General features: G+C 36.3%; 1 protein-coding gene across 7 annotated transcripts in view; it reads right to left on the bottom strand.

The window, feature by feature from the left end:
• Nucleotides 1-13221, bottom strand: part of EXOC6 (exocyst complex component 6) — a 196873-nt gene that overhangs the window by 22577 nt on the left and 161075 nt on the right. For all 7 annotated transcript variants that reach the window (XR_004346133.1, XM_032607832.1, XM_032607837.1 and 4 more), the window contains one exon: nucleotides 12538-12611. Coding sequence is in view for 6 of the 7 variants with exons in the window: in XM_032607832.1 (XP_032463723.1) it covers nucleotides 12538-12611 (74 nt within the window). In the remaining variant the exon portion in view is untranslated. The remainder of the gene's footprint in view (nucleotides 1-12537; nucleotides 12612-13221) is intronic.

Here is a 13221-nt window from a genome sequence, read left to right as displayed (position 1 = left end):
CTAACAAATGTTTAATTTACTTAAACACTGTCTTGTTCCAAAGGCATCTTAAAGCAACTTACAAAAATACATGCAAGATAAATACAGCTTGGGCTTCCCTGGTGGCGCAGTTGTTGAGAGTCTGCCTGCCGATGCAGGGGACGCGGGGTCGTGCCCCGGTCCAGGAAGATCCCACATGCCGCGGAGAGGCTGGGCCCGTGAGCCATGGCCACTGAGCCTGCGCGTCCAGAGCCTGTGCTCCGCAACGGGAGAGGCCACAGCAGTGAGAGGCCCGTGTACCGCAAACAAACAAAAGATAAATACAGCTTAATAACTGAGAAAAGTCAGGGCCAAGAGAAAGTGAAGACAGGAGAGAAGATAAGGTTAGTATACAAAATGCACGTGATGCTATCCTATATATTTGAGCATTCTACCTCCGTAATGAAGAAGAAAATATAATTAGTTGGATAACTCACAGTATTTTGAGATAAAAACAAACTAGTTGCTGTGGATAAATTCAACCATTTTTCATACTGAAAACAGAAACCTCTGGGTCTGCATGAAGAAGCTACTGGGAAATATAGTGAACCACAGCATCAGTAATTAAGTAATAGCAATCAATCATCTATACCCTAGACTACCAAAACAATCATCTAACTGTTCTTCCTGATTCTAATTTTGTCCCTTTTCAATCTATTCTCCTTAGAATAGCCAGCAAAATCTTTTTCAAATGCAAATCAGAGAATGATACTAACCTGCCTAAAATCCTTGAATGGTTTCCCATCATACATAACATCCCAAACTCCTTAACAAGGCCCTCAAGGTCCTACATGACTTGGCTCTGATAACCTTCCCAATTTCATTTGCACCTCTCTTCCCCTTGCTCACTACACTATAGCCATACTTTCTCTTCCCTGACAGCACGTTACGACTTTTCATTTGCTCCTTCCTCTGCCAGGAATACTATTTCCCCATATCTCCTAATTTCATTCGGATACCTACTCCTTAAAGAGGTTTACCCTTGACAACCCAATCTGAAGTGGTCCACTAACTCCCAGTCACTATTCACGTTAACCAGTTTTATTTTTCTCACAGAATCTAAATGTATTTGAAATTCTATATAAAGCTATTTGAAATTATCATTGTTTGTTATGGATCTCCCTCCAACAAAACAAGTTTTAAGAGCAGGGATCTTGCCTATCTTTTTTACCACTGTATCACCAGCACTTAAAAGAGTGCCCAGAGCAGGTGCTCAAATATTTGTTTAATAAATAAAGACATCTCTGGAAATGGGACAGCTCTTTGCGATCTGGCTTCATCTGGACAGCCTTCCATTTCTCTAGAGCAGTGATGGTGAGATAACTGTTGTTAGGTCATATATGATGCCTTTGTGAATATATTAAAACATTGGACCTTCTTCTCGGAAATATGCACATATAGACAAAATTTTGCATAAGCCTCCTAAAACCAACCTGTGATCCCCAGGTTAGAACCCCTGATCTAAAGGCACATAAGGACCTTTATGCAATGCAATCTATGTTATAACCGATTCCTGCTCGTGGAGTTGAACGCTGAAGGAAAAAAAAACCAGTAAAAAGCTACAAATCATTCCTAACAGATTTCTCTACGAAGTGGTAGAATATCGGAGAAGTCAAATGAGCAACAGTCACAGCTAATGGCTGCTTAGTCTCCTCATGTAGCATATGGTACTGAGAAGCCCAGATTTGGGATTTATCATGAAAGAAAATGACATGTATGTTGATGACATATATAAATAAGAAAACAGATCTGAAGTAGTTTTATGGGTTGCCTTTTTAAAAAATGGCATATACTATACTCCTGTTCCAACTATATGAGATCATATTGGATCAGGATATGGATAGTCAAGTTCCAAAAATTGATAAAGTTAAAAAAAAACAAAACTAAAAAGAATTGGCTTAATATTCAGAATGGTCCATTGACTCTTCTGGGACACAGAGAATCTTCCCTGGGTACCATTAATAAAAAGATGCATGTATTGGGTCACAAAATGACTTAAAAAAATACATTCCTTAAATTATGTCAGATAAAGAAGTGATGGAAGGTAAAAGAAGTTTTTTAGGTGTACAGCTCCTCCTTTGCCTGCTAGGGAGGACTTGGTGACAGGTAAAAGAGGCAAACTGAACAAAGCAGCTTTTGTTCCCCTACCCCTTCTCTTTTTGTATCTGAAGGTGCTTACAGCTAAGTTAATGTGTAAAGTAAACCATCTAGGCAAAAAATTCCTGTAAGTTCTAAAGGACTTTGAAGTTTTTTCATCATGTTTTTAGTACCACTAAGTAGTAATACTATCTTCTTTGTGACGTTTTGGCTTTGTTTTAACATTCTTATTTTGGAAGGTATTACGTTTTCTGTCTTAAGGAAAGGTACAGTTATCTCGAAAAAAGTCACTTCAAATGTATTTAATACTAGGAGATGCTCTTTATAACAAACAAAATATAGAACGTACTTTGATTATTTTATCAAAATATCTCTTTCAAAATTTTCCCATCTCATTTACAGTGTATTAGTAAGGGGGAGGGGGGGAAGTAGCAAATATATTCTTTATTTCTCTCCAAGTATGCATACTGTGGCTCAATAACAATAGCCTTGATGATTCACTAAGGAATCTGACAACTGTTAGGATCTGAACTCCATATGAGCTGGTATTTTAATTTCCCCCTTTAATCTCTTCATTCTTCACAAGCAATCCTGTGTTACTGTCTCATGCTTCTTAAAAACAAGTTATTCTGTATGACTGACTGACTGGTTTACTGAATCTAAGCAGCATTAATCCTCTAGTAATTACCATCCTTCATAAAATCGTCTGAATGTTTTAAAAAAGAGGAAGTTCAACAAATTATTTTTGAAAACTTTCTATTTTCATCATTTTTGTATTATTTGTATTTTAATATTTAAATTTCATCTATCTACTGAAAGGCTTATCTTTTTGCTTTCAGAGCCCTATGTTTTAACCAGAACATAGTTCTAGGAATCCATAGAGTAACGCAGTGCAATAGTGGTCCACATAATTCAGTGTTTTCAAACTGTGTGCCATAGAACACTGATTTGCAGGATAGTAAGAGATTCTTTTTTGAAAAGTATTTAGTACTCAAACAGGTTTGGGGGGAAAAAGGGGATACACCTCTATTACAGGACTTCTCAAAGCCTTCAATGTGCCAATGAAATTGTGAATTTACAAGAGAGGAACACAATATTCAGGATTTCCTAAAATTATTTGTCTATAATTTACTTTCTTCATGACTCACTGTTCCAAATAACAGAAGTTTAGGACATGGTGCTTTATTTAAGTTCTGCTCTATATTTAGTCATTGCTGATCACTCAATTAAGGCATATACTGCCTTTGTCTAAATTCCTATAATTCCCCTGTTCAAAATATAGAAGAACAGTTGGGTTTGGAGCAATGACAACATCTCTTAGAAATAACATTATTATTTTAGTATCCCTAATGATGACCAAGGTAAATCAAGAAATGTTTGTAATGCTTACACGTTTACTTGAGAAGGCAAAGAAATGTGTCATGTATTTTTAGAAATACTCCCATCAAAAATAACGGAAATAAAAATTTTTTTACTGCTTTTAAAGTATGTTTCTTTACATGGAACATTAACTTACATGTAATATCCCAATTCCAAATAAGGTGTTTCTGTACACCAAAAATATGTTTGAATATAGCTGAATAATTTGCATTCACTTATTCAACATTTATTGATTGTTTACTATGTGCCAGGAATAGGGTTAAGTAATACATGTATGGTAGTGAACAAAAAAGGCATGATTCTTGTCTTCATGGGCTTGTAGCTTAGCTTTTTTCTTTTATGTTACCTGAATTGTTATGAATACTTGCTCTAGAATTGCTTTATTTTTAAAAATACCTTTGATGTGGTGGGGGTATAGTTAGGCTGCTATTTTAAAACCTCAACTTGATAACTAATTTGCTAATAGGGAATGGCATGAATCATGAAATATAAGCATACAGTTAGCTGGGGGACAACAGAAACCATTTTACTTGTATATTAGAAGCACATATCATTTATATTTCAAAGTCTTGTGTTTTATAAATATTTTACATTAAAATGCTACGAGAGGGACTTCCCTGGTGGTGCAGTGGTTAAGAATCCGCCTCCCAATGCAGGCGAGACGGGTTCAAGCCCTGGTCCAGGAAGATCCCACATGCTGCAGAGCAACTAAGCCCGTGCGCCACAACTACTGAGCCTGTGCTCTAGAGCCTGCGAGCACAACTGTTGAGCCCGTGTGCCAAAACTACTGAAGCCCACACGTCTAGAGCCCGTGCTCTGCAGCCAGAGAAGCCACCGCAATGAGAAACCCGCACACCGCAACGAAGAGTAGCCCCCCACAACTAGAGAAAGCCCACGTGCTCCAACAAAGACCCAATGCGGCCAAAAATAAAAATAAATAAATTTATTTTTAAAAATGCTATGAGAGCCAATTCTTTTCAAAAAATGGTGCTGGGTCAATTGCGTAACCATGTGGAACAAAATCAATCTTGAACCTTATACCCCATACCATGCACAAAAATCAATTCCAGATGGATTGTAAACCTAAATATGAACGGTCAAACAATAAAACTTTTAGAAAAAAACATTTCCAATTTCGGGGAAGGCAAAGACTTCTTAAACTGGACATTAAAAAGAACTAATCATGAAGGAAAAAATGATAAATTGGATTTCATTAAAATTATGAGCTTTTATTCATCAAAAGCCACCACTAAGAGTGAACAGACCAGCCACAGAGCAGGAGAAGATACTTGCAATACACATATTTGACAAAGGAAGGACTCATATTCAGAATATACAAAGAACTTCTGGAAATCATTAAGTAGACAATCCAATAGAAGAAAATGACAAAAAACCTGAAAAGTTTACTCACAAAGGAGGATATTCAAATAGACGATAAATAAATGAAAAGGAGTTCAATTTTATAAGTCATCAAGGAAACGCAGATTAAAACCACAATGTAAAACTATTGTATACTCCCTGGAATGGCTGAAAAGGAAGAGGCAACTAATATCAAGTGATACCAAGGATGCAGAGCAACAAGAACTCTTCTACACTGCTGGCTGAAGTACGAACTAATATTCTTGCTTTGAATATTCATATACCTACCCCCCTGACTCAGCAATTCCACTCCTAGGTAAATACCTCAACAAAAATGGGTCTGTTCACCAAAAGACATGCAAAAGAATGTCATGTTAGTTCAATCTGTAACAATACAACTGGAATCACATATGTCCATCAATAGTAGAATGTATAAATTATGGTATATTTATATAATGGTAGACTACACAGCAAAGGGAATGAATGAACCATAGCTACATGTAACAACATAGATACATTTCACAAACATAATATTGAGCAAAAGAAGGCAGAACCAAAAAGTTAATATTGGGGTCAGGGGTGGTGGTGGTAGGTTGAACCGGGAGATTGGGATTGACATATATACAGTAATATGTATAAAATAGATAACTAATAATAACATGCTATATAAAAAATAAATAAAATTAAATTAAAAAAAGAAAGTTAATACTGCATGAGTCCATGTATACAAAGTTCAAAATCAGACAAAATTTATCTGTGGTGTTAGAAGTAACAATAGTTGCTATCCTTTGAGAGGGAGAAGTGCAGTAAGGGGTAGGGGTCTCTTTTGAGGTACTTACTGGTCAAGTTCTTTTTCTTGATCTGTGTGTTACAGAGATGTATTTACTTTGTCAAAAATCAGCAATAGTATGATTTGCCTGAATGTATGTTATATTTCAATAAAACATTTATTTGAAAAGTGCTATGAGATCCATATATATTTTGCACAATTCGAATTCTCTCTCAAATTCTCTAAATGTAGTTCAGAGGAATGATCACTCCTCTTTTCCCTATTTTGCCTGAAATAAAATATTTGAAAATGGAATCTAATCATAGATAGAGAAAGAAAAATTGTAATTTTTATGGCACAGGGTTATAACAGGCAGAAGAAAATGGTATAGAAAAAGAAAATGGCTCATATGTAAGCTAATAAGAACCACATATGTGATTTGCACTACAAAGGCATACCTCTCTAAGGCTTTAGACTATATATTCCCAGATTTTTTTTTTTTTTTTTTTTTTAGCCGTGCAGCATATGGGATCTTAGTTCCCCAACCAGGGATCGAACCTGCAACCCCTGCAGTGGAAGTGAGGACTCTTAACCACTGGTCCGCCACGGAGGTTCCCTATTCCCAGATTTTTAAAAGGCTCTTCATATGACAAGGTATCCGATCACTCACTACCTTTGTAGTTCTCTCTTATGTGCTCTCCAATTTGTGAGCGTCCATACCATCATGCACAGTCTTAACAGCCCCAAAGCACAGTGGTCTAATAACCCAAATACCACACTTTGATTAGCGTAGTCTAAGAATTCCCAGCACGCTGTTGGTTCATTTGGAGTTAACCAAAATGACCAGGTCTTTTTCATAATATAAGTCAGATTTCCTACATCCTGTATTTTTAAAAATTTAGTTAAAAAAATTAAATACAGCACTTAATATTTTTCTTGCTAAATTTAACTTTTTTGGCTTTGGCTTATCACTCAAAACTACTGAGAGCACTTTGATTTCGTCTTCTATCATCTTAGGTAACTCTTCTAGCTTTGTGTAATCTATACAAATAATTCATATTTCTTCTATGTATTTATCCAAGTCATCATTTAAAAAATATGTTGATCCCAAACTGTCAAAGACAGACATCTAGAGGGTGCTGCCAGAATCTTGACTTAAAGCAGCATTTCCCAAAGTATATTTCATGTAATACAAGCCAAAATTAGTAAGGGATGTGTTCTGTGATGAGTTTAGGTTTACCGCACCATTTCTCAGTCCTTACAATTCTAATGCACATGGTAAGTCTCTAAGAGGGGATTAGAGTACAAAGTGTTTCCCAAACTTAGCTGACTTGGAATCTTTTTTAAAGAAATCTTTTCTCATCTTGAGAAATCAGTGTTCCTGGAAAGACACTTCAGGAAAATATACGGTGAAAAGATACATCAGCCAACATTCTTTAGGGAAGAAACTGTTTTATTAGCTTCAAACCTACTTAACTGCATTATCATCCAATCTACCTCAACCTCTCCATATTGTCTGAAGGATTATCAAGATATTGTCAAATGCTGCAATAATATCTTGCCAGTCTAACTTATCACAAAGTGAAATAGGACCAGGCAAAGAGGATTTAGTATTAGGATTATTAGTGAGCCATGGATGCTCAGTCTACTGTGAGAATTATGTTCAATAAGAAGCTATGAAAGTGAGAGATACATTTTTAAAGTTTCCCGCTAAATTGGCTACATTTTTAGAGTTTTGGTGATTAAAAACTAATCTTCAGTGGGCTTTCCTGGTGGTGCAGTGGTTAAGAATCCGCCTGCCAATGGGGAGGACACGCGTTTCATCCCTGGTCCGGGAAGATCCCACATGCTGTGGAGCAGCTGAGCCTGTGTACCACAACCACTGAGCCTGTGCTCTAGAGCCCGAGAGCCACAACTACTGAAGCCTGCGTGCCCTGGAGCCCCTGCTCCGCAGCGGAAGAAGCTACCACGGTGAGAAGCCTGAGCACTGCAACAAAGAGTAGCCTCTGTTCACTGCAGCTAGAGAAGGCCAGCACACAGCAGTGAAGACCCAACGCAGCCAAAAATAAATAAAATTTAAAAAACAAAGACAAAAAACCCTAATCTTTAGTTTCCTGGGAAATTCAGTTATATGGGACACCTCACTTTCTAGTGATATTTACTGAAATCTTGCTATGTATTAAGAACGAGTTATTTTAAAAAGTATCACTGGGGCTTCCCTGGTGGCGCAGTGGTTGAGAGTCCGCCTGCTGATGCAGGGGACCCGGGTTCGTGCCCCGGTGCGGGAAGATCCCACATGCCGCAGGAGCGGCTGGGCTCGTGAGCCATGGCCGCTGGCGTCCGGAGCCTGTGCTCCACAGCGGGAGGGACCACAGCAGTGAGAGCCCCGCGTACCGCAAAAAAAAAAAAAAAAAAAAAAAAAAAAAAGTATCACTGAATACTATACATTATACAAAGAGTCTTATAATAAAAACAGTTTAAAAATTTTAAGGTTTTCATACATTGTCAAAAGAATTTTACATATTTTGAAATTCTTTTGAAATCCATTTGAAAGATTACATTTAACAAAAGAGATGGTCTTTGTAAAAGAAAACAGATGCAAGTAAGTATACCAAAGTCCTTCACCAATTAGCGACTTCATTTCAGAACTGGGGTAGAAGGATGGTAGGCTTTACTTATAAAACATGTATACACAGACAAATCATGTTCAAACGGCACGTTTAAAATCGAGTGAAGTAGTATACTCACATAATGCAGTACCAGTACTGCTAATCCTCCACATTGTCTATTGGGGCAGTAGGTCTTAAAATGTTGTTGAGATAACTGGCTTCCATTAGCAAGCATGTGATTGGCAGGATGATAAAGTCTTTTCACTCACAGGTCAGCTATTTCCTTTTCTTTAGAAGAGGGCAATTCTGATGATCCATCTTTTAGCTACAGTCTCTCATTGAGTCCCAATTCTCTTGCCTTAAGCTTTGATATGGTTCTAACTTTCCTCTTGTATCAGCTCATACTTGTCATCAACTCCTCTATTCAGAACAGCAAATATCAGCAGTTTGACCTCAGGGCAAAGTCCGGGTGGGCAGGTAAAATTTGACCACTAGACCTACTTCCTAATCTTTCATACCCAGCAATTCATGAAGCAGTATCAAATTCAAACTAAAAAACAGAAGCATGACCCCTTATAAGTACTATGAAAAGGGCTTTTTTGCCTTTCTAAGTATACTTGAAAAGAACTGTCAGCTGCCCTATTAAGACAGAAATGGATCACAGACCAGGAAAAAAAAAAAAGGAAAAGTGCAGAAATTCAACTGAAATGTAAATAAAAGTGTTAGCACCCTCTTTATGTTTGGTGATATACTACTTCACATAAAAGTGTTAAAATAATATGCTGCTATGAAATATCTTTATGAAGTCAGGAACATAAAAACACTACTGAAACTTAAGGTATCCTTATTTAAATAATCACTGATACTGATAAAAAACATTACATCACCTCATATGAGATTAAAGTTTTCAAAATGAATTTTATTTTTGGCCAATTCCCATACTTGGCATTTCACCACTAAACTGTTTGTAAGTTAATTTGAAAAACAAATATAGGTGAAAAATAACTATCATTATCAAATTATTAAATCCAGGCCTCTCAAATCATAAAATTCAAGTTATATCACAGCGGTCCAGTAGCTGAAGACAAGAATTAGTTGCATCGGGACTTCCCTGGTGGCGCAGTGGCTAAGAATCCACCTGCCAATGCAGGGGACACAGGTTTGAGCCCTGGTCCGGGAAGATCCCACATGCCACGGAGCCACTAAGCCCGTGCACCACAACTACTGAGCCTCTGCTCCAGAGCCTGCGAGCCACAACTACTGAGCCTGCATGCCACAACTACTGAAGCCCATGTGCCTAGAGTCCATGCTTCACAACAAGAGAAGCCACTGCAATAATAAGCCCATGCGCTGCAACAAAGAGTAGCCCCCGCTCACCGCAACTAGAGAAAGCCCGCGCGCAGCAATGAAGACCCAATACAGCCATAAATAAATAAATAAATAAACATTTTAAAAAAGAAAAGAAATTACCTTGATGAGGAAATGTCAATCAGGACTTAATGCCTCTAAGTGCACTACTTGATAAGTAAATCAACCAAAAAGGTTTGAGATGTTTATTAATATTTATAAGTCTGCCTTCATAACAATTTCCTAGTGAGCTATATGCTTGTAAAGAGGATTTCTTTGCTGTGAAATGATGATTGTGTTTGAAGGAAGAAAGTACCTAGGATCAGAGTTGTCTGCTTTGAACTACCTACCTACTTGGACAAATCAAGGAACAGAATCTTTGCCAACAGCTTTATAAATTATGTGATCCTACAGCAACATGGATGGATCTAGAGAATATCATATGAAGTGAAGTAAGTCAGAGAAAGACAAATATCATATGATATCACTCATATGTGGAATCTAATTTTCAAAAAATGATACAAATGAACTTATTTACAAAACAGAAACAGACTTACAGATATCAAAAACAAACTTATGGTTACCAAAAGGGAAACGTTGGGGGAAGGGATAAATCAGGAGCTTGAGATAAACATACACACACTACTATATACAAGACAGATAACCAACAAGGAGCTACTGTATAGCACAGGGAACTCTACTCAATATTCTGTGATAATCTATATGAGAAAAGAATCTGAAAAAGAATAAATATATTTGTATGTATAACTGAATCACTTTGCTGTACACCTGAAACTAATACAACATTGTAAATCAACTATACTCTAATAAAAAATTTTTTTAAATTATGTGATCCCATCTACAATCCTACAATGAGATTACAAGCTAGTTAACAGCATAAAAATTCATACAAAACTGAGAAAACAGCAAACAATAAATTTCAAATTTTCTGTGAACAGATTATTTGTATATAATGGGAGCTATCCTTGAATCACATATTCTTTGGACTGGAGATCATATTCATGTAAGTGGTCATAACCTAATTTGGAAATGAATATACCACCAAACCTGTTTCCACCTTGGTAAAGGACTCAGTTTTCTATATCATCTTATTAGGGGCAACAGGACAGCAACAGAGATAACTCCTTGTAAAGAAAATGGATCTACCTTCAATAGTAAGAATATCTTCTAATAAACTGAAATGGAAGTTCAGAATCCACTTTCTTCATTTTCTACTATCTTCCCCTTAACTTAGTAAAGCTAAGCATCTGTAGATCTAGGTCACTCATAATAGTGTTTCTTGTTTGGCATAATACATGAGCACCAATTGTAAACAGAATAAATATGAATATATTTTCATATGTATTTAGGTTATAAAAATATTTAGGTTATTTCATATTTATGTTATGAAAATATTTCATAAATACGTTGTTCAGTGCTTTACAGATTATAATTGGGAGACAGAACGGCTTTTTCAATTTTCTTCTAAACTTGACTTGAAATACCAGTTATTTCCATACAACTCACTGTCTTATAAGTATTCCTAGCCAGTTTGTGGGTATTGTGCTTCTCTAAAGGATTGTTAAGCTCCATAAGGATGAAACTGTCTCTTATATTATTTTTGTGTCTATTTCAACCATATATCCTCTCTCCAAATAATCAATACTTAGCATTTCATAAATATTTACTGAACACTGGCTTGGAATTAGAAAAAGCAGCTCTGTGTTCAAACATTTATTAAAATAAGAGCTCTTTAAGTGCTCACAATGGTCCTGTTCCAAATATCACTGTGGAAGAGTTCTATTCATACCAATGGTGGAGCCCCATCTCCAGTTATCTCCATCCCTCAAAGGGGATGGGACCATTAATAGACTGATATCACAGTGACTTTCTTTTAATTCCATCTCCATTTGGTTCTTCTTGCCAAGGGCAGCAGTCACGCCTGTTGTCGATCCTAGCACTCCTAAGCCCTCTAACTTGGATCTACCCCTCCTCCACACTCTTGTGCCTCTCAGCTTTATTAAGCTCCTTAATCCTATGATTAAGAAAAAAAAGAAAAAGGAGGAGGAGGAAAGAGGAAGAAACAAATAAGAAGCAAAATTATGAGGGAGATGGAAAAAGGTAATATGAAGAAAATAAAGAAAATGACAATAGAGAAGTTAAAGAGTAAACTGAATAGAAGAAATTTAAAAATCATATTTGTTATTATACTTAGAGTTATGTGACTAGAAAAGAATTACATAAATGTATAATTAATTACCTTTAAAAATTAGTTTTATCCTTCTTTCTGGAAGCATACAGAAAAACTATAAAAATAACATTCTTTACACTGACAACATTTTAAGCAAGGGGTTCCTTTCTAGGTTGTAATAATTTACATTTAACTTGGGTCCTAAAACTAATGTTACACTACCAATTTTCATATACGACCATGAAATCATTAAGAAATAACTTAAGCTTCAAGTGTTATTAAACCAAAGTATAAAGTTTTTATTTATTCATGTGCTTTGCAAGTAATAACTAAGTTAAATATTCACCAATAAGAATGCCCCATGAAGTTGAGACACTGAATGGGTATAGGTTCAAAAGAAGGACCAAATACAGTTATCAAAGAAGCACTTTTCTAGGGCTTCTCTGGTGGCGCAGTGGTTGAGAGTCCGCCTGCCGATGCAGGGGACATGGCTTCATGCCCCAGTCCAGGAAGATCCCATATGCCGTGGAGCGGCTAGGCCCATGAGCCATGGCCGCTGAGCCTGCGCGTCCAGAGCCTGTGCTCCGCAACGGGAGAGGCCACAACAGTGAGAGGCCCGCGTACCGCGCAAAAAAAAAAAAAAAAAAAAAAAAGAAGCACTTTTCTAAAGAAAAGTTTTTTCAAGGCAAACAAGCATTCCTGTAGCATTAAAAAAAAAAGGTGAGAAGTAGAAACCAATAAATGAGAAGCACATTATTACATCTTACTTGTCTGAGGTCAATGAATGCTAGCTGCAGAGTATCCCCTTGGAATCCTGGAACGGGCTCAGAGCTGGCAAACACTATTTTAAAAAAAAAAGAATAAAAACAAGATTGCAAAATATACAAGGGTTTAACCACTAAATTAATTTCTACTCATTACAAATGTATTATAATATTTACAGGTAATCATTTCAAATGAAGACTATTTATAACCTTCAATTTTCACCACTGAGAATGTTCTCCACACCCATTACCACAAATATTTTAATAATTTTAAACTTCCAATCTGCCATTTAATTACTCTAATCCTTAATTACAATAAATTTTAAATGGTTATCCATTTAACTTTTGTAAAAGTTCAAGGGAAGTAATATACTTCAATCAAGAAAAGTTTTCTGACTTTTTTTGGCCTTAAGTGAATGATTATAGAAGCATTTTGAAACTATACCAATTGCACGGTTGTCAACATATTTCAAAACATCTGCTTTGTTACAGAATATGCTCTACACAAATCCTACTCTAGCTAACAGCGATAATAGGCAGCCATGTAAGAAGTCAGTTTTACATGCAGTTTTACATTTTACAAGTAAAATGTTCAAAGTAGCAAAATGAGGATGATGTAGGAATGCCTGTTCATTTTTTTAAAATAATTTTTTTCCATAATGGAATCCCACCTCTTTAAAAACTAAG

Source organism: Phocoena sinus, chromosome 16 (assembly GCF_008692025.1).
Source record: "Phocoena sinus isolate mPhoSin1 chromosome 16, mPhoSin1.pri, whole genome shotgun sequence".
NCBI classification, from domain to species: domain Eukaryota; kingdom Metazoa; phylum Chordata; class Mammalia; order Artiodactyla; family Phocoenidae; genus Phocoena; species Phocoena sinus.
The sequence above is the reverse complement of the archived record's forward strand: the minus strand, read 5'-3'. Positions and strand labels throughout refer to the sequence as shown.